General features: G+C 31.1%; 2 protein-coding genes across 2 annotated transcripts; both read right to left on the bottom strand.

Moving 5' to 3' along the window:
• Positions 1-216: 216 nt before the first annotated feature.
• Positions 217-16,269, bottom strand: LOC134280055 (uncharacterized). Its single transcript, XM_062762490.1, has 17 exons — positions 15,976-16,269; positions 12,515-12,658; positions 12,177-12,408; positions 11,507-11,582; positions 10,498-10,665; positions 9,496-9,702; positions 8,530-8,818; positions 7,412-7,574; positions 6,913-7,019; positions 6,589-6,704; positions 5,708-5,805; positions 5,415-5,470; positions 4,908-5,104; positions 4,670-4,809; positions 1,765-1,994; positions 715-1,644; positions 217-570 (listed from the first exon to the last, which is right to left on the bottom strand). The coding sequence occupies exons 1-17, from the start codon at positions 16,067-16,069 to the stop codon at positions 410-412; spliced, it is 3,408 nt and encodes a 1,135-aa protein (XP_062618474.1). The 5' UTR covers positions 16,070-16,269; the 3' UTR covers positions 217-409.
• Positions 16,270-17,233: 964 nt separating this feature from the next.
• Positions 17,234-21,026, bottom strand: LOC134280058 (uncharacterized). The gene is made up of 4 exons (XM_062762499.1): positions 20,983-21,026; positions 19,338-19,450; positions 18,423-18,786; positions 17,234-18,188 (listed from the first exon to the last, which is right to left on the bottom strand). Exons 2-4 carry the CDS (start codon positions 19,434-19,436, stop codon positions 17,794-17,796), a joined length of 858 nt encoding a protein of 285 aa, XP_062618483.1. The 5' UTR covers positions 19,437-19,450; positions 20,983-21,026; the 3' UTR covers positions 17,234-17,793.
• Positions 21,027-21,571: the final 545 nt, after the last annotated feature.

Raw genomic sequence — 21,571 nt, 5'->3', positions numbered from 1 at the left:
TGCCAAAATTTTCATGAAATCTTAATCGTTTTCCCTTGGAAGAAGACAAGGCCCTTTATTTGAAAACCTGGCATTCCTGTTACCCAAGGATACATTCCGGCAAGTTTGATTGAAATTGGCCCAGTAGTACTTGAGACGATGAAAATGTGAATGCAGCAACGGCAGACAACAACGCTCTAATTATGTATTGAATTTTATATTGCAAAAAAAGTTTTTTCCCAAAATAGAGCATGATATTTGAAATATTGCTGAAACACATAACAATTTATTGTATATAGTATTACATTACTTAAAATTTTAGGTTTTGAATGTAACATGAACAAAACAAAATTGAGAGAACTTTAAATTAAAAACTAGAAGTTTTAGATTTTGAATTCAAGGGATAGAACTGTGCAGCGAAGTAGATGAGCTACGTCATTCTTCTCTGTCTGGGTGGAATTGAGGGTTCAAAGTATGTACTATCGACCTCAAATGCTTTGTTTGTGTACACCTGATCTGGAGCCTCGTTCGTTTTATTATCTTTTTCAAATACATTTTCGTCGTCGAGTGGACGCACATTTAAGGATGTATCTAAAACGAGATGAATTCCTTTAAAAAAAATCACAGCAATTTTACACTTGATATAATATTTTTAATGAAAAAAAACACACCAGCAATTGATAGTAACTGTTCATTTGTCTAAAATAAACATTTTGATGGATTAAAATACAATACCCTTTTTGGCTTTTCGACGTCGTATTACTCCAAAGATAGCAAATATAGCCACAGAAGCAATCAAAACTAACATAGCCAGAACAGTGATAGATACAACGCCTGCAGTTGATATGCTTGATTCTTCCTTTTGAGACTGCTGGTTAGCAAAGACGGGTGTTTGTTGGGAATGACAGGGGAACCGTTGGACGGCCATGTGAAGCAAGCTATCTAATGCTGGCATATTCTGTTCGTACATTATTTTATTCATGGCCATCACGTCAGTTGTGATAGTTATGGTGCTGATCAAAGACCTTATTCGAGTATTCTGAAACTTCAGCCCTTCAACTTCGTCAGAAGTCATCAGATAATTTTGGATATATCCCTCATCCACTATGCATCTTCTTGCGTTTGGATCAATAGTGATTTCTGTTCTATAATTCTCTTTGAGGAATGGTTTTTCTATTTCCTCAAAAATTCTATCGAAATTCGATCCATTTTGTCGAGTTGTTACAACTCTTAAGAATGGATAACTCTGGAGTTGGTTCTCACTGCGTCTTAGCTCCCATTCCTCGGCAGAGTTATCCTGTGGCTTTTCCTCCACAAGAGCACTGGGACAACCTCTTATCAGAAGGTTTTCAACACTTTCTCCAAAATCTGCAACGTTCTCCACAAATACTTTAATGGCAGATAAGTACATTTTTGGGAATTTAATGTTAATTGCCTTTATTTTTTCTCTGTTGGGATCTCGAATTATGTCCTGTAGTTGCTGGAAACTTGAACTATTTCTACTTATATATTCTACCCTGAAGTTATTTGCTTCAAATTCTTTTTTCGTCCTGATTATAATATTGGTAATCATGACATCTACAGCGAAAGATACAAAGTAACTGTTATTCAGGTTGATTCTCACACCTAGCCTGCCATTGTCAGGGAAGATGATACCATTGCAGTCTGAAAGTGTCAAAGAAAATAATGTTAACCTGAAGCTTAGCTGTAAATGGAATAGGATAAATAAAGTATTTGAACATTTTCAATTTTTGACAATTGATCATCATTCGCATCCTCTGAGACCTGATTTAATCTTGTGTGGTGCAGGTTCTTTTTCTTCTATGGTGACCATTCGGTTTCTGTTGGACAGAAGATGTGACACTGGTTGACCCCAAAATTTCTTTCTATTAATAGCAGAAACTATCTCTACATAAACACTGTCCTGGCGTCTGACGACACTTCCGGCTGGGTGGCTCTTACTATGGAATGAAAACTGGGCGGGGTATATGTCAATTTCTGAAGAAAGAAACCGCCTGTTTAATCACGGAGTAATGTAGTATTATATCGTATAAATCAAAAATCTAAGTAACCAGAAAAAATAAAAATACACATGTACAGCAACAGTTATTACTATTTTAAACCAATAATATCAACTACAAATTCAGTAAACGTTTGATTGATTTTTTTTTACATACTAAGTACTGGTAGCTTGTCTCATATCGCTTTTAATAAAACAAAATTCAAAAATCGTTGTTACCCGTATTCATTTTAAAGGTAATTGAAATAAAAACTTTACTAACTGCAAAGATTTCTATTTTACATGATTTGAAATATAGTCTTATTTTGTTAAAAAGGGACATGCTTTTATTATATAATTTTTAAATTGTATATACGTGTACTAATTTTTTAAGGCAATTAATCTTTGATTTTAATAAGACTTATTTGTGTTATTTACTAATTTTTAAAAAAATTCATGTTTTCTATTCTTATAACATTGTCTTTGTTATTTTTCAACTACAGCGGTGGTCTAGAGAGAGAGAGAGAGAGAGAGAGAGAGAGAGAGAGAGAGAGAGAGAGAGAGAGAGAGAGAGAGTAGTTTTATGTTTGGTTGAGTTTTATTGTGTTATTGGCATTCCCCGTATAAGAAAAATTATCCAATTGCAGTGCGTATTCAAATCACATGACACAAGCGTCGTTTTATTGATCTACATCCACAGATTTGTTATAAGAGATTTTAAAGTCTAGGTCCTCCTTCACATTTCCATGATAAAAACAATGGCAGTTATATATATATATATATATATATATATATATATATATATATATATATATATATATATATATATATATATATATATATATAGTAATATATGTTTATAATGTTATTTAACATTTGCCAATTTTTGTTTTGACTAATTTGTGGTTAATTTACTTTTTATTTGTGAAATATTTTTAAACTGATGATTATTTTGCAACAGCTTTTTTGCAACAGGGGAGATTCATAGATTATAGTTCTTTGTAAAGAAATATCCCAGACTGCACTTAATTATATGAGAGTTGCGCCCGCCGTGTGCTCCTTGTCATGATAAAATTCCAAAATTCATTAAATTTATGTTTTATAGGTATTAACAATTATCTAAAAAGCGTTTTTGTATATTATATTACATGAAAATTGTATTAAATAATGTATTGACCATAGCTTTTGAGATGATGACTTTAAAGTTTTGTCTCATTTCTATTGTTATTCATATGCATACCAGTTTTCAACGACTTTGTTTTAGAAATTGTTCAACTTGGCCATTTTTGCGTATTTGCACAGAATGTGTATATATACCTTAAACTGATACATATCCAAAGGACAATGTTGGTCAAAAATTAAAGTCATCACGTTTATTATAAAAATTGGTTGTTAGAACCTTTAACGTCTTTTTCTACTAAAATATCCGGTATGAAACAGATGTGTCAACGATTGATCTTATAATCAACTTTCTCAGGATATATCTTCCACTGTTTGAAAACAATTACCACTGTTAATTGAAAATTTCATTGATATATCTAAATGTCCGTTGTGGCCACAGCAAGTGTTTTCCAACTTCAAACCATAAGATTTCGCACAAATTTTATTCATATGAATATAAAAATAGGTCTGCTAATTTAACTTCTAACTTTTCATACGCAGGGGTGTTTTCCAATAGAATGTTGGTATTGACAGTGTCATTAAAAGCACATGAAATTGGCTTATGTCAGAAACTCGCATCTCTTTATGTCAACTTCAGAGGAATTATGTGTGCAATCAGAACATTAGAACATTTAATAATTTTGCACCCTAAATTCAACACGATCTCTCTCTCTCTCTCTTTCCGATTTCAATTTTATTGAAAAAGCAACTGTCAATGATATCAAAAAGCCTGGACTTTAATTTACTGATGGGAATGGTTGTGTATAAAGTTGAAAAGTCGTAAGTTTTAAAGCTGTTAATTTTGGTAAAATCCAGTGATTTCAATTTGTTTTCTGTACTTTGAAATATGTATGACAAAAAAATCACACCAATATATTGTCAAAAGCATATGCTTGCAGTTTAATCCTTCATTAATTTAGCAATATATTGTAATGTTAGGAGTAAAATGGGTAGTTGAAAATGTTCCAAATGGAACCTACAGTGTATCTTTGTTTGTAAGAATTTTTATGAAGTTTCGAAATCCAATATATATATAGGGTAGTTGAACAATTTGTTTGTGTTATATACTTACTGCCATTTAATAAATGACAAATATCACTCAATATACATTGTCTTTGTTATACATGTATTTCAACTACAACGGTCGCCTGGCAAGATCACTAGGATTATATAAATACAAATCCATGCGGAAGTCTTTATTAGGATAGTTTCGGACAAGTCATGTCCACAGACTTATGAGCAGACGGGCAGATAGACGAAGAGAGGGACAAACGGGCTGCTGAAACCAATATACCCGTCCTAAACTTTGTTAGCGGGGTTCAATGTTATACTTTTTTTACTGCAAATCTCTATAAAAGTTCTTAAAATGAATCTAAGACATCAAGAAATAAGAGCGATAAAAATATTTTTCAGAATGTTATGTCTGCGACATATTAAAAAAAAAATTTAAAATGTCATATTTACATCAATAAATGCATAATTAATTAATTATATTGTAAAAAAAAGTTGTAAAGGTTTTCAATTACCAACTGGCATAGTTTCTGGTGTGTTAAAATTATTTCTTTTTCGATTCCACTGCAGGTCATATATTCTCGCTTATATTTCAATATTCTGCGATTATCGCTGGTTCGAATCTGAAATCCAGTGATAGCTTCCAATCCCTCTGCTCTCTACAGGCAACATGAAAATCGAAACATCAGTTATAAGCAACTCATAAGTATTTTAATTAGACTACATAAAGTGTTTTTGACTTTTGGAATTTATATACCATGAAAGCAATCTTCTGTATCACTCCGATCCCTTTGTCGGTAAACGCACTATGATACCATCTTCCATATGAATGAGGGATGCAACTACTTTTCATATCAAACTTCGCCGTTCCTTCTCCTCCCTCTAAATTAACTTGATACTGTAATGATGATCGACTACGACAATATAATTTCAAGCTTATTAAATATGGTCGCTCTGAAATTAAAAAAAGAGATTTATCTTTCTTTAGTACCATCGATTTATTACTCTATTCAAATATAGTCCTTTCATAAGATCGATCCAAAAATATATCAAATTTTAGGTAGAGAAGGTATCTAACACAGAAATCTACATGCATACACCACCTGACTCAGAAATTAATATACTAAAAGATTTTGAATAAATATGCCTCTTGATTTATTGCAGTTTTTTTTCGAGATTAAATGTTAATAAATTATCACGATGACCTTGCAACGAAAGACTAAAAACCATTTTTTAAGAAATTAAATGAGTTAAAGATCCGTACCTTCCCCTGGCTTTAAGAATACAGAAAAGTCTGTGAGATCTCTGCTTGCTACAAATCTGTAAAAAAAAAAAAAAGAATCAAAACTGGAAATCAATAATAAAAATAAAACCTTAACATTTTTTTTAAAGTAAAATTTAAACACCAGTATATGTATGAATACTTTTCGGCTCTATACCTGCGTTAAAATTTAGTCAAGGAGTTTAACGTTTTGGTTCGAAACCTTTGTTTACAAGTTGAAGGAGCGATTATCCATGTATATTTTTACCCTTCAAATTACAGATTTATAAACTTACTTTCTTCGATCTTTTCCGTCAAATGCTGTTTCAAGTTTACTCTCTGAAGCTTTAGTAACATCTTCAATGAACTGTCTGCCGATGAACATATCTTCTCCCTTTTATAGATTTGTTTTGTGATGTTACCTTTTTTACCGTAATATTCAAAAACATGCATATCCCAAAAATGAATTATTGAATTTGAAGAAAATGTCAAACCGACAATCTAACAAATATATCTAACCAGCTAGTGCGAAACTAAAACCTAATTATCTGATGGATACGAGACTTAACCTAATCGGTCAAAACAACTAACCTGGACATTTTTGTGTGAGAAACAGAAACCCTTACCATCCGAATAACATATAACTTTTTACCGTAACCTATGTGGTGGGTGTGAAATTAACACTTTTTCACGCTTGGTTTGGGAACAAAATGGCGAATTTTTTTTCATAAGGAATTTCAATGTGCATAATTTTCAGGTGTGTATGTCTCGGATTCCCAAGTTTCTTTAATTTGTCTAATTTTGATCATGATGTTGAAGATAATTGCCGTTCCGTTTATAAAAGATGAGGGGAAAATTAAGAAAATGTGAAATATTTGCAAAATCTTAAAATTGAATCAGTTTTTGTCCTGCCTTTAACCACGAATTTGTACTGACCTTGGTGGTACAGAATGGCATTCCTCTTATATTTAACATTATCAGACTGCTTAATATAATGATAATAAAAGATGTATTATTCTATGCCTTTAAAATAAACATTAATACATTATTTTGATGTCGTACAAATACATTAAAATAAATTGAAGTTTAAAATGATATTCAGATTTTGTTGTATTCCAAAAAAGATTTGTGAAAGTCGAGGTGCAGTTTTTAATTAAATCAATTTAACAACACTAACCTCCACCGAGGCGAGCTTGAAACTCTGGCCATACGCCAACGGAGTTCCCAGTGTAGTGGCATCACCTTCACTCGATTTGATTTGGAAAAGTCCGTCATAATTAGTAATGCTATCAACTGAGAGAGTTATGTTAAAAAATCATTTAATTTACTGTAAATAATATGATAGAAAATTTAAAAAAATTAATTCGCATACTTGACTAATATTAGGAAGTTTGTTAATGATAAAAAAGGATAAACACATGCAAGATACATGTAGATAAATCCTTATAGATAGTTAGAATCATAATTATACAAAATATTTTAAAAACTTTTATATGTTTACCTGGTACCAGGGGCTTGGTAACAACCCCGTGCAGATAGCCTGTAGAATTGGACAAGGCTAAAAATTTCCTTGTCTTTATATTTTCAAGAGTTATGAAATCACCAAACCTGATGAAAATATTGTATCAAGAGTTACAAAATCACAAAACCTGGTAAAAATAGCGAATCAATACTTAAAAATTCATCAAATATGGTAAAAATTTCGTATCAAAAGTTATAAAAACACCAAATCTGGTAAAAATATCGTATCAAAAGTTATAAAAACACCAAATCTGGTAAAAAATATCGTATCAAAAGTTATAAAATCATCAAACCTAAACTTGTATTGATCATAATATATGACACAATTATCAAAAATATGATACGATGCATTGATTTTATATTTAAGGTTAAAACTATTTCATTCAAAATAATTTTTCCTAATATATACCATTTTAAAAAAACATGTTTTTATTTTATTTATTTTCATTCTGCATAAAAGAAAACCAACATTTAGTTACTTTATAATATCGATGGTATAAGTGGCGTCACTGGCTTGTCGTTTACGTCGTGACCCCTGTGCTACGTAGGAATCGTCAGGTGGGTTACAAAGGGCGGGAGACACCGTCTGCTTACAATAGGCATATAACGCTTTACGTAAACACCGACGTCTCTCAAATAAACCTACAAAAAAAGCAGATATACTAAATGACAAATTCAGATTCTTTCATTTTTTTTCTTCAGAGTTATAATTATTTTGAAGGAAGTTATGAGTTTTCTAGAAGATTTAAAATTTCGTTTACGATTAAAAGCATAAAGCTAAAGCTTTGAAAAAAATTGGAAAAAAACTTATGCCAAAGTCATCAGCATCAAAACACACAAGGTTTCACATCGAAACGTATCAAACTATCACTATTCACCACCTAAAAAAACATTCTCAACGATAAATTAAGGGTTTTGGACATTAAAGTCAAACTGCTTCTTCAATTAAATATATACCTAAGAAAAAAACTATAAAATGTATCAAATTTTGTTCAATCTGATTCTCTGATTCTATATAATGTTGACATTAAAAATCTTCTTGAATTCCGCAATGACAAGAGAGTGGATATAAAGATTATTTTTAAAACCAACAGCATTCTGATTTTCCTTCGTTATAAGATTGTTTTTGAATTTATATTAATCAAAACAAAGTCTAGTATTTAAAAACCCCACATAAAATAAGGGATATCTAGCTTTAAATTTGTTTTTTTTTTAATTTGACACAAAGAATCATCGATCACTTTTCATCAATTAAATATACTCCTTTTCATTTCTACATTGATGCGACTGAACTCTTAATTATTGCGACTACAATGTCTTACACATCTGTTTTTTTTTATATTTGGATGTGATACATGTATTATTATAGTAAAACATTGATTCCAAACTAATAAGTGAATTCTTTAATAAATATAATAAATTCAATTTAATTTGTCAGCATGATCTGAATACGTTCAATTTTGTTTTTTTTGCTAATACGTTTCATTTTTTTAATTATAATAATATATTTACAAACTGCAAAAATTATTTTCAATAAAGAAATAATTTTATGTTTAATCTGAAGAAAACAATAAACGAATTAAATATCCATACATACCATACGTGATGTCATTAAAGTAACCAGGTTTTAACAGCGTATCTATAGACGTCATCTTATACTGAATTGGCACTGGTTTCTCGTCGGCAGATCTTGCCCATTCTCTGAGACTTTCAGTACTGCCTTCTGAGAAATCACCAGCAGGAGGGTTGCCACCGATATAGTACTCATACTGTTCTTTGCTGGTCTTACTCACACGTTGTTTGGCATCGCTTTTGGAATCAACACCGACACTAAAGCCCCCGCCACCCGAAAATCCGAAACCGTCGTATGAGGCCTGAGCAGCAACCTGAGATTCAGATCGGGTTCTTTTACAAGTATGGTAAATATTTACGTTTAAAATAATATACTAGTACATTCAAGAATAATATTTAATTGATGTTGGCAGGGGATTCTAATTTCTTAATGGCACCTGATCCCAACTCTGATGTTTTAGAGGTCCGTATCTGCTCCTGATTTCTATTGTTTAAATGGACTAATGTTTATTATCTCCGTAATTCATGCTGTTCTCTGAAGTCGACATATTTTTCTATTTCAGACATGCCAAAAATTCCATCATGAATAAATGCTTCTGGTACTAATATAGTGGGTTGAATTTAAACTAACGATGGGTCTTGTAAAGCTATTCAAAACTATTTGAATTTAATATTAAGTCAACCAAACTAATATTTTAGCAATGACTTCTAAACAGGATTGACTATTTATCTTTAATGATTTTTATAGCATAAATTGAACCATAAAGACGCTTTCATTTCTCTTAAATGACCTTAAAGTAAGGACTTATTTAAAGGTTTTAGAATTATATACATGTATATGACAAGTAGTAGTAACTACAATTAGTATACTAAATTATTCATATTCTTCTTAAAATGAGGTTTTGAATACTTGTGAAGGTATACTTATTTCAAAACTAGAGTCCATAAATGAAATCTTTAAAGCAATTTCCAAACAGTTCAAGTTTTTAACCTTGGCAGATATCCCTTCCGATTCCAGTTTTGACAGATCAGAATTGGAGAAGGTTAGTTGTTGTACTGCCTTAGCCCCCATGACCACCTGGGTGGTGTAATGGGTTCCAAACTCCCGGATAAAGTTGACATACATCTCTTGTAGTGAATCATCTTCACAGTTCTCCATTGGAAGAAGCATTACGGCTTTTTCAAAGTAATCAGTTACCTGAAATATGAAGAAGTCATTGCTAAGCCTGAGCAGATCCACGAAATTAAATGTTCATTGGATTGAGAAATGTGTTATTCATTTGTAAAGAAGATGCTTTCGTCCACGAAATTACATATCCTCAAAAACGTCTGTTTTACAAAAATACACGAAAAGTGATGGAAACGAAAATTGAGGAAATCGGTAGTTTTTAAAATTTGCTTGTAAAAATTTACACTAGAAATTTTCTAAATCATAGATGCGTTGAATCGTACAAAGTGATACAGTTATAGCTATAGGCTACAATGTAAGAAGCAAGCATTTTTGCGTTCTTGTATGATTAACTAAGACCAGAACTATCTTTTACTGAGGATGTGTTTCAAATATCTAGAGAGAGAAATATTAAATATCAGATTTCGTTTAAGTTGACAAATTTTAGTGGGAAAATAGTGTCGAACAATCAAAAAAGTGACACTATATTTCACTTGTAAAAGTTTCAAAATAACAGAAATGTAAGTCGTAGCATTTCAAGTATTGTGCGTAATAAACCAAAAAAAAAAAAAATAAATAAAAAGCAATTAAAAATGTTTTACTTTGCTGAAATAAAAGATGTTGAAAAAGAGAAAAAAAAAATTAATTTCAAAATCAGATCAGCATTTCCTCAATCTCCATTTCAACAACCTGGATATAAAATATTTTTGTTAAACTTATTGTTAGTTACATTTTTTGAACAAATTTATAAATGTATATTACAAGTTATGTTATAAAAAACAAAACTAGAATATGTATATAAAACAAACACCATTTGTTCTCTACCTTAGAAATTTTGGATGTCTCTGACATCCGGGCTCTATATACGACAGCTCGGCTTACGATGCTTAAGGTGGTTGTCTCTCCTTTTTGAATTTGTTGCGTATTTTTTTGATAAGATGCACTGGCACTAAAACTGGCACTGACTCCCCATCCACTACCTTGAGCGTTAACCTTTAAAAATATGCATATCTTTAGCAAACATACATTCTCAAATCAAAGCAAACAGTAATTACAGTATCCATTATAAAAGATTCAATGTAAAATATACATTTTTATGTGTAAAAAACGGATTGAATAATAATCAGAACGAAATGATATGGTGGGACATTAGTGTCTAATTACCAATATCAAGTTTTATAAATTCATGTTATTACAAGTTTACGAAAAATTTATTTTTTTTTAATACTTTTTTGCTCAATCGATGTTCAAAAACATTATTATATGAAACATATATACACCAACAGTACCAAAATTTTTATATACCATTGTATTTAACATATTATATAATAAAATACAATATGATATAACTAATAATAATTAGTAATTTATAATAATATAATTAATGAATTTTGTGTTTAAATCGTCATTGCACTTTCTTTGGTGAAATTTTAACCTAGGGGTAAGCCTTACGTTTTGTAAGAGGAAGAACAAGATCTGATTCTGGTTCTCGGCAGGGCAAAATACCTAAGAAGTTAGGATGAGTACTAACTGTTCTTTTGCCAAGAGACTTTGAAAGACGAGGGCGTTGGCATACTAGCATTTAGAAATTAATTTTACTGCTCAATGACTCTGAATGCCTAGTAAAGGTCTATATCTATAGTCCTTCACGACTATGGTGACGAATCCTTTAGAGAAAGAATAGGAAGGGACTTAAAACAAGAATTAAAAAAAACAATCAATGCTATCGTGAAACCTCGCTGTTCAGAAGATTTTGTTCTTAAGTGAATCATTTGCACCATTTCATGTTTCAAATTGCATGAAAAGAATTACAGAATAAATGATTAGAGCATACCGAAGCATCGACACTCAGCATACTTTTGTAGTCCGACTCCGACTGCACCTTATACAAAGAGGATCCAAACTTGGCACTAAAAACATAAAAGGCTTTAAAATTAGTATGTACAAAGAGGTATTATTCGTAGAAATGCATGCACGAAATTCTACAATATAATGATTATGGCAAACATCAGTATAAACATTTACAAACACATTCATAAAAAATAAAACATCTTTATTTTTCTTAATTTGCTAGTGTCTCCAATGTTCCAAAAAATCGAATTACACTTGACTCTTTCTTAGTGTTCTTGAAAAGGCCAATGAGGTCCAATTTTTGATTCCTCGACACCAGAATTTAGGCAAGGAGTTGTGATTATGGATATTGCAAATCATAGCCTTTTTAAACCATAAAGTTTTACTAAAGAAAATGCAGTCAAAACCATCCGTCTTTTCCTTAAACTTTAATATGCCAATAAAGGAATTAATGCGGTTAATGTAAGTAATAATCTTAATCACAAAAGGTCCAGTCTGGTATTCCACCATATTTCAAGTTAAAGACTACACCTTGTATTTCCTACAAATATGCATTGATCATTGCTTCCAAACTTTTCAATTACAAAAAAAACTTTACATGGCCTGGATATCGAGTGTCTAAAACAGAATCCTCCATCGTGTTAATTCCGTACCTGGATTCAGCAATGACATCGACATTGTCTGGGACTCGGTAATTTCCGTCCGCGGTGAACTTGCTGGAATACGGTAAATTAATTACTGGGAGGCGAAATCCTTGATCCACAACCCCGTCGTCGCTGAGAGGATTGCCTTTGAACAAATCGTATCCTCGGCCTATGTATCCCAAATTGTAACGGGATTCCGTGGCAATAAAAGGAGTCTGGGCTTCGTTGGTGCCTCTTAAAGCTAATAAAAATGATGTTAGAAGAGAAAACAATAATTTTCTGATGTAGACAGATAAACTGAAAAAAAAATGTATACATTTATTTAAATAAACACAATATAACAAGACCTTTTGCTTCTCTTTCTTCTGCCTCCTGTATTTCCATTGCCGCCATCTTCTCGGGGAGTCTAGCGTGTAGACTAGCATTCATCATGCTTGTAGAAAGTTGTAACTGCTGGTACCGAAATCCGCTCACCATTTCATCCAAAGACACTGAAAATTATAATCATGTAACACTATTTTATTTAATTATTTAACCTCTGAAGACTTTCAAAAGTAACTTTGTGCAATAAGAAAGCTACACATACTAGTAAGCAATTCGATAAAAATGCTTTTATACATGTATAATATTATATCTAAGCTCTTCTAAAATGTATAACTCTGAGTATACTTCAGACCGTAAACCTGTATTTCATTTACCGGTGTACATGTATTTTATTTACTGATTTTAGCGGATAGCGGAGTCCGATAAAACAAGTACATTGCATTTGTTTTGCATTTATACACTTATATCCAGCACATTTACATAGCGCTTAATCAAATCTACACTAAGTTCTTGAAAAATAAATTTCCGCCGATTATCGTAGACGCCAAATATAATACATTTACAGTATTAAATAAATAATTAATATAACACATATATACGCATATATACTCGTGTTTCATGAACATTTTTATCTGATCCTTATAAAGAAAAACAAGGGAAAATATCTCTTTATAAACTCAGGGTTTTTTTTTTTTACAACTCAATAATAAAAATGCAAATAATTAATAGAGTAACAAATGAAAATAACATTACTACTTCTGAACTTTTTTTTTGTTAATTACTCTTTGATTTACACAGACAAAAAACTCAAAAACTTGGAGCATCTTTATAAGTTTGGAAGGAACAAAGATAGAATTCGGTATGATTAAAAAAATAAATCCAGTAACTGTTCAACGTTTTTAAGACGGATTGCATTTCAACATCAATTAATGTTTTAATACATGATTTATTATGACAGCTATTTCTTTAAACTTTATTCCCTCTCTTTGTTTATATATATTTCCTTTGAAATACGTAGATTTCTTGCAGAATTTAATACATTTCTTACAGAATTTCAATACTTCTTAGAACAAACAGAAATTTCATTTTTAACAAATTGTTGTATTATTTCATTGCAAAAGACGTATAGCTTAATGGTAAAATATTTAGAATGGAAGTCATGATTTCTATAGATACTAAATAACTCAGGAAATATGCATGCATAAAGCCCACATCCGAACCATCACTTATTTCACTTTATTTATTTTTATAGATCCCATTCTTCCTGGACGTAAATAATCGTATCATCAATTTCCGTATTTGTTGCATTTTTGAAAATTGATCTAGATTTACTATCAAGTACTTGAAGTACTTGGTGGCTCGAACCGTGCTCTAAAGTCCTAGCTAAAAACCTTTCGTTGGTTAGACCCAAAGAAAGTGTGCTACATAAAAATAATATCTTTTTATATTTAAGTTACTTCATATAAAGAAAAAAAAAACAAGAAATAAAAGACCAAAAAAGAAGGGCGTAAGAAAATCTAGATATTTACAAAATGTTCAAACGAAGTATATAAGCCAACACATGGGAATTCATTGCGTCATTTTGATTTAATTGAAATGAAAACGATGATGAAAAACAAGAAAAATAATAATGAAAAGTTGATGGAAATAAAACATCTGACGATAAAAATTTGACACAATTACAGAAAAACATTATATTTTCAGAAATTTTTCTTCTTAAAAGTAATATCCTTTATTTGGAAAAAAAAAAGTTGATGGAAATTCAATCTAAAATCAATCTGATACATGACAAATATTTTTTTGTTATCAAAAGAATATTATTTCCATACTAAAACTTACTACTGTAAAACGGGAAAATTTGGCGCATACGTATTTTTGTGCAAGTGGGAATGCATTGGCGCAAAGAAATTTTAGCACTTGCACGTGTCATTAAATTATTAAAATGTGATATTATTTTCTTTTATCCACACCCGTATTTGACGTTTTGGTTAGTCAAGCAGCATCCTTTCATTACCTTTACCGCAGTACGATCACATGGACGTAGTACAAAATTAAAAGACCCGCCGAAATATGGCTGAAATATTGCCGCCTCGGCGTTAAACAATATAAATCAATTAAAAGAAATGGTGTATTTACTTCTTTGAATCACATTAAATCAATGCATGCATCAACGGAAAATTACTTGGATAAAACGGTTACATTTATTTTCTGCAAACTCAATCGCCATATTTTTTTTTTACCTTGAGGCGATGTTATCACGACGAGAAGCCAAACTTTGAAGGTGCCAATGTTAATAATCGGGTAACAACTACCGGGGTAACAAGAGTTTAATTAAAATATAATTTGACAGAATTTTCTGTTTTCCAAACATGTGAAGTGCTAGTGTTTATATAAAATCCTATGACCCTTTGACATTACATAATCGCGCGCTCCGGTTTACATGTACTTATGTAAAAGCTTTGAACACACATAAAAAATGATATGCAAAAATCCTTTAGCGCACAATAAATTTTAGCGATCAGGGGCTCTTGCACCAAAGGCGCCAAAATTGGTAGTGCGCCAAATATTCTTGTTTTACAATATTTAATTTCACAGACTAGTTCAAATTTCAAGCGAAACTGGGTCAAATATAATTAATTATATACAAAGCTTTCAAATTGACTCATGTACTTGTAAAACAATGTCGGTCCTCCAAGGCTGTATGTGGGAGAAGAGAAAGAGTGACGCACTGCATGGCCGGAATTTTATTATTTTTTTTCGATGTTGATTGGTCATTTCTGCCTCTCCTAAGACATGAAACTTAACATTCATTGTAATACACCACTAAACGATATTTCTGATTAAACATTCGAGGAGGACATTAATTGATTGCAATAAAAAATTAAGTGACCTTAAATGTATTTATACCGATACGAATGTCATAGATATTGAAAGAAACATAGCCCTTTTGTTATTACATTGAAATATTAATAGTTTCGAGTTAAAAGAAGTTAAAAGTAAAACTTTTTTTTTTGCAGTAACTTCATTTTATTTAAAGTTTAAAGACACATGCATGCGGTTTACCGTTTTTATGGTATAAAACTATCCTTATAAAATGTTGAATAACCCTAGACAAGCACGAATTGAAGAAAAAAAAATGGTAAAGAATTCAAGATTAATTAAGCAACTTAAAATGAAAACAGCTAGTTATTACCTACTCATGCAATTGATTGACGTACTTAAATTTTATTCAGCGTCACACACAGTTTTTTTATGACATATATGGCTAGATATCTGATCAATGTGCGACAATAATTAACCAATGTGTGTAAAACTTATGAGGAAGAACACCATTAACAATTAACAAATGATTGCTTTAAACAATTCATAAACGATTGCTTTCAATATCTAATGACAATCTAAATTTATCAAGTTTCAAACAGCTTACATGCATATGTATGTACATAAATATTAGATATAATTATATAACAAGAAGCAAACTTACGAGATTGATAACTAACGTTCACTGCCTGCAAGTAAGCAACATCAAAAGTATTAATCCAAACTAAGAAATGAAGCGTTAATTGAAACTGAGTCATTGTCTCTGATTTTCACCTCCCTGCAAAGGTTTACTGAGAGCATTTCCTGATACATTAATATTTATAAATCATAGACATCGGATGAAGGAAGATGATTTTTCGGGGTATTTTTATAAAAATTTACCAAATAAGTAGAAAATGAAACAGCGTTAACAATTTAACGCGTTAATAAATCCCGTTTTGGCCTTCTGGAAGAGAAACTAAGATTTACAAAGAAAAAAAGAAAAAGGAGGAGAATCCAAATGATAGAAGTAACCTGATTATTGAAAACTGAAACAATATATAACATTAATGAGAACAATGCTTAATTGTTTAACCATTTATAAATACATTTATAAGAAATGTATAAACATTTGTTATGCAGGTGTGGTTGGTCGGCAGGAGATGCTCACTCTTCCATGACACTGGATCCCTTAAATGTTTCTGGAGGTCCTTTTTTGCTCAGTTCCTGATTTGCATTGTTTAAATGAACTTTTAACTTGAATACTTTCGTTATCTACATATTTCATTTATACATTTAATCACATAGAGACTAAAATATTTTTTATATACTAGTAGTTACTTAAACGATAAGAATAGGTCTTTCAAAGCACATTTTTGGATTAGGCAGCAAACGGCAAATGAATCATCCTAACCTCGACCCCTTCCCTTCACATGTTTGACAACATTTGTGAAGTTTTCAATTCCTTCTGGAATGTTTTTTCTCTCGTAAGGGGTAGGTTAAAGAGGAGGAGGGATACAAAAAAGTATCATTTTGATTATCAGATATTTTACTCTAAAAATATTGAGAGAAATTTTTAAGAACTTTTACTAATTTGCTATTTTCATCTCAGATAGCTTAAGTGCGACTTTAACATTGAAAGGTGCATAAACATAAAAATACTTGATTGTTTATATTCTCTCCCGGCCCCTCCACCTTAAAACATCTATACGCTCAGGTGCCATTTAAAAGAAATGCAATTTAAGTTTATACCGTGATTCAATTAACAAGGAAGTAGATGAAATGTATTAAGCTAAGATAAAATTCAAATACAAATCAGGAGCAGATTAAAGACGGACCTTTAAGACATCAGACGTGGAATCAGTTGCCACGGAAGAGTAAACATCCGCTACTGACCGGCCACAACCGCCATACGCTCACCGTCGAATCGCCATGTGCTCACTGTCAAGATCGGGAAATTACGAAAAATATCCGCCGACAGCCTGCATTGTAAATAACGGTTCAACAGAAATATATACGAGCAAGAAAAAAAAAACTCATTTTATTTAATAGATTTTCAATGTTTAATATCTAAATTAGAAATTAACCGAAAATCATAACCTTAACATAAAAGATTGTTCAATTTATCTCATAAAAGAGATCTTAAAATGTTTTTTCTTAAGATATAGTTAATTGCCAACTGAAAAAGGGATCTTAACATGCAACACAGTATCCAATAAATGTACAAGTATGATTTAAATTAATACAATAAAGAAAATGTAAAATAAATCATATACTTTTCAAAATTTTAATAAGTGTTTCAGTTCCACCCGATTTATATTTCCTCAACAAATGCAAATTTTCAGTTTTAATTTTTTCCACAGTTCATTCTTCCTCGTACATCCCTTTCCTGGTCATAGAATCAAAGCTTACTACTCCGTATGATTACAACACAACAAAACTGAGAAATTTAATAATTATTGACGACCTATTATAATTCTTTTTTTTTTTTTCAGAATGAAAATTAGGAATCTGTATTTAAATCTGAGACGCTGTATTGTGGATCAGGCATTGGCATTTTAGGTTCGATCATGTATTGTGGTGGATGTTGACTGGCACATTGCAAAGACGAACTTCTGGTGTAGCTCATTGGATGCTCTCCAAAACCTTCAAAGCCAATACAAGGCTGGAAGTTTACCATAGGTCCTACGGAAGCTGAACGAGGGACGGTTATAGAATCCACAAGGGGGTACGGGGGAGTTGGATAAGGGGGTAAAGACGTCTCTCTTTGTAAGTGTGGATTACTTAATGTTTCAGTTGTTTCTGTCACATTGGATTGACGCTGTAACACGCCTCTCGGTGAAACCAAAATACCCTGATTTACATGTGTTATGAAATTCGCTTCCGGAATATTTGTTCCTGGAAATATAACATGCCATTTTTAATGACTCTGCCGAAAGATACATCTGAAGTATATACATTAGGTTACTGTGGGTTTTTGTTATCAGATAACAAAAAGGTCATCCGATTTGTATATTTATTATTCAATATCTAAATAAATTAAAAGTAAGATTGACAGCTCTGTGTTCTCTAGAATTTTTTATACATATATATATTTCAAAAGGGATTAAATTTTTTTTTTACTTATTATACCTTTCTTTATGTTTTCGCCATTACTTGGAAGGCTGACAACATCTTTTGCAACATTCACCGAATCACTATCTCTCACAGATTCACTATTCTCTGTTACTGTTAGTGACGATATTTCAACAGTTTTCTCATATTCGACGAAATCTGAATCGCTGATGTTATCCGATGTTTCAATGAAATCTGATGATATATCAACACTTTCTTCCTTATACTGTGACTTCTGTCTCACTCTTACATGTTCAGATGACAAATGTTCTCTGTTATAATTATCTTTTCCATTGTCTGCTGTTAATGATGTACTGGTGGGAAGTACTTTCACTTTCACTTTTGTGTCGTTGTTATACACATTATCTGGCTTTTTCAGCCCCTATAAATTGATAAATTGCAACAAATAATATCAATGCTTATTGTAAATTTGAGTGATAAATATAAAAACAGTAGACTAATAAATTTCATTGAATTATATTTTTATCAAGAGACTTGCAAGGAATTCCGAATCACTGGACGTAAAGTTTTCAATAACAGTAATGTAGATATGTTTAAATTTAAACATGCTTATTATACATGTATGTGCTAATAAGATAGCTTAAACAATTAGCAGATAGAAATAACAAATATATGTTGGCCCAATTTCATTCTTTCATGTAAACTTGAAAAAAATACATAATACTCCAATTTTATTTTGAATTTCAGATGGAACATTTTGGTAAACTGTTTACTCCCTTAAGATATCAAATTTAGGTATATCATCTCATTTAATTGCATCTAATCGTAATTACATCTTGATCGAGGTTAACAAAAAATAGCGTAAATGAAAACAAAACATAAGAAAATTGAATTTGTTATGATTTTGCTTCTCTAAGTAAATTCTCGACCTCTGAAAATGATTGTAGATAGCAAAATAAATAGTTTAATTACCCTGGAAGGTTTTTCAGAAGGGACATCTTGAATTTGAAACCTTTTGAGTTTTTCCTTAAAAGATAAACACTCTGGATTCTCCTCTTTTTGGTTGTCCATTGAATATATATGTGCTTGCAAGAAAGATAAAACAATGAATATTTTTATTATATTTCAAAAGAACTTTCTAATGTATTCTTTTCTCTGTATAATTCCACTTAACAATAAAAAAATAAATAAATAAATAATTAAGAGACTAATCGCCCCTGTCGGGTTGTACTATCATGCATGTTTGCTTCATCTTAGATACTGAACGCATCTTACAGTTCTTTTGAGGACTTTATAATTATTGTTATATTTAGACAACTTGCCTTCTATAAGCACAAGAGCATTAAGAAGAAGGCACATGTAGCCTAAACGGTTAAATAAATTTCAATGAACGAGAAAGTGAGCAAGCTCACAAACCCCACGCTCCCCCAAAACTATAAGTGTTGAAATTACTGGGAAAATTTAAGGAATCCCAATTTCCTGGCAATATGCACATCTACATATCGTGTCCTAAATATCTGCAAAGTTTGATCAAAATTTTGATGGCAAATTGCAATCAATTTGTTTTATTCGGACCAACTTGTCTGAAGATGGAAAAAGTGACTTTACGTCTTGGTTGACGGTTCTTGCATGCATCTTTACAATTTCATGTCCATAAGTATAGATATTTCATGTGTGATGACCAGTCTTACCCTATATCAAAGAGTCTGAATTAATTCATTATTTGCTCAAGAGTTTTGTATCAACATTTATAACGCCGTCTGCTTGGAAGTTAAAGTCAATCAAAAAATTATAAAAAGAATGCAAAGAACTTGTCATGTTGTTTAATTTGGGCAAATGTTTTGGAACAAAATTTTTAATTCTTGATAGAATTATTTGTATTTTACTTTGTATTAATTGTATTTTTACATTATTCTAAATTCAAATAACATGCACTTGTTTAGATTACAAAACTTTATGAACTTTTGTGTTTCAGGCAAAGCGAAATAACTGATTATATTTACGTAAAGCATTTAAGCTTGGGGGATATCATAATAATGAAGTGTTCCTTTATTAACTTTACTTAATTATGCAATTGCGTGTTTATATACGTATGTAGCTTCAGAGGTGGCCTTCAAACGATTTAACTCAAGAAGCGTACAAAATAATTTGAGAAAGAGCGATTCGTATTAAAGTCAAAGGCATTTTTTTTATAAATAGGACATTTGTAAAAGAAGTAGGACCGTAATCAAGGGGAGGTCATGACTATTTCTGATTATCAAAACAAAAATACATTTTCCTTTATATTTTACTTGGTCCCTCGTGGCGAGGAAAAGCGACATGATAAGGTTTCATGTTGGATTCTTTGAGAATCAAATAAAATGATTAAATGTAAGATAGAATTTTAGATATCTATAACTTGACTTGTACTATATCAGTGAGAAAATATCGATTAAAACGTTCAAGTTAAACTGAAAGTAGGCCATCAAAATAACCTTAACGACACTTATAAAAAAATTAAACCTTAGTTTAGACATGGTTTACACTTTATAAAATCTGTTTTCAAGTCGTCTCAATTAACAAACTTAAAAAAGCACGTATTTATCAGAAATAATAATCAAAAATGGTATGAACTTACCAACTAGATTCCCTCCATTTAGGTCACGGTTAAAAAACACGCACAATCGGCGTTGTTTATCAAAGGCCCAAAGGGCAACACTACCGGGAGATGACAAACATACATGTACACCTTAAGTGATTCATGATGACAAAAGACTACACTGAAGCGATTTACAAGGTTTTTTTTTAACTTTCAGTAATTTTTCACAAATTACGTTACATAATTAAGTAAATCAAACAACAGTCCCTTGATTTCGTTTGACTTATTAAATTGTTTATTAATTTCATTTGAAAAAAAAATTGAATTTACATTCATTAAAGGTTTAGAATAAATTCTTTTGTACGATAAAATTATACTATTTATATAATTTTTGGAAGGATGTCATTTTTGTCCTTATTGCCATTTGAGTTGTCGCTCTTCCTCCGAAAGAACACGAATTTTACACATGATTTACCATGTTTTTTAACATTATCTTAGTAACAGTTTTACTAAAAGTCTCATATTTTTAAGACTGTACTTCCTCATTAACTATAAATCGGTAATGGGAGCATAGTGGTAGGGCGTCATGATCAATTTGTGATATCCGAGTTTAATTAATTGCCCCACG

Source organism: Saccostrea cucullata, unplaced genomic scaffold, assembly GCF_032062105.1.
Source record: "Saccostrea cucullata isolate Sc308-1 unplaced genomic scaffold, CSIRO_AGI_Scuc_v1 ctg119, whole genome shotgun sequence".
Taxonomy (NCBI): domain Eukaryota; kingdom Metazoa; phylum Mollusca; class Bivalvia; order Ostreida; family Ostreidae; genus Saccostrea; species Saccostrea cuccullata.
The sequence above is the reverse complement of the archived record's forward strand: the minus strand, read 5'-3'. Positions and strand labels throughout refer to the sequence as shown.

Coding starts and splice junctions, on each gene's coding strand:
- LOC134280055 (XM_062762490.1), bottom strand. CDS start 16,069: ATGACTCAGTTTCAATTAACGCTTCATTTCTTAGTTTGGATTAATACT. Junction 11,583..12,176: donor GATGTCATTGCTGAATCCAG/GTACGGAATTAA, acceptor TTATGTTTTTAG/TGCCAAGTTTGGATCCTCTT. Junction 7,020..7,411: donor TATACCATCGATATTATAAA/GTAACTAAATGT, acceptor TATTTTCATCAG/GTTTGGTGATTTCATAACTC.
- LOC134280058 (XM_062762499.1), bottom strand. CDS start 19,436: ATGGACAACCAAAAAGAGGAGAATCCAGAGTGTTTATCTTTTAAGGAA. Junction 18,787..19,337: donor CTTCTGAAAAACCTTCCAGG/GTAATTAAACTA, acceptor ATCAATTTATAG/GGGCTGAAAAAGCCAGATAA. Junction 18,189..18,422: donor TGGCGAAAACATAAAGAAAG/GTATAATAAGTA, acceptor TTATATTTCCAG/GAACAAATATTCCGGAAGCG.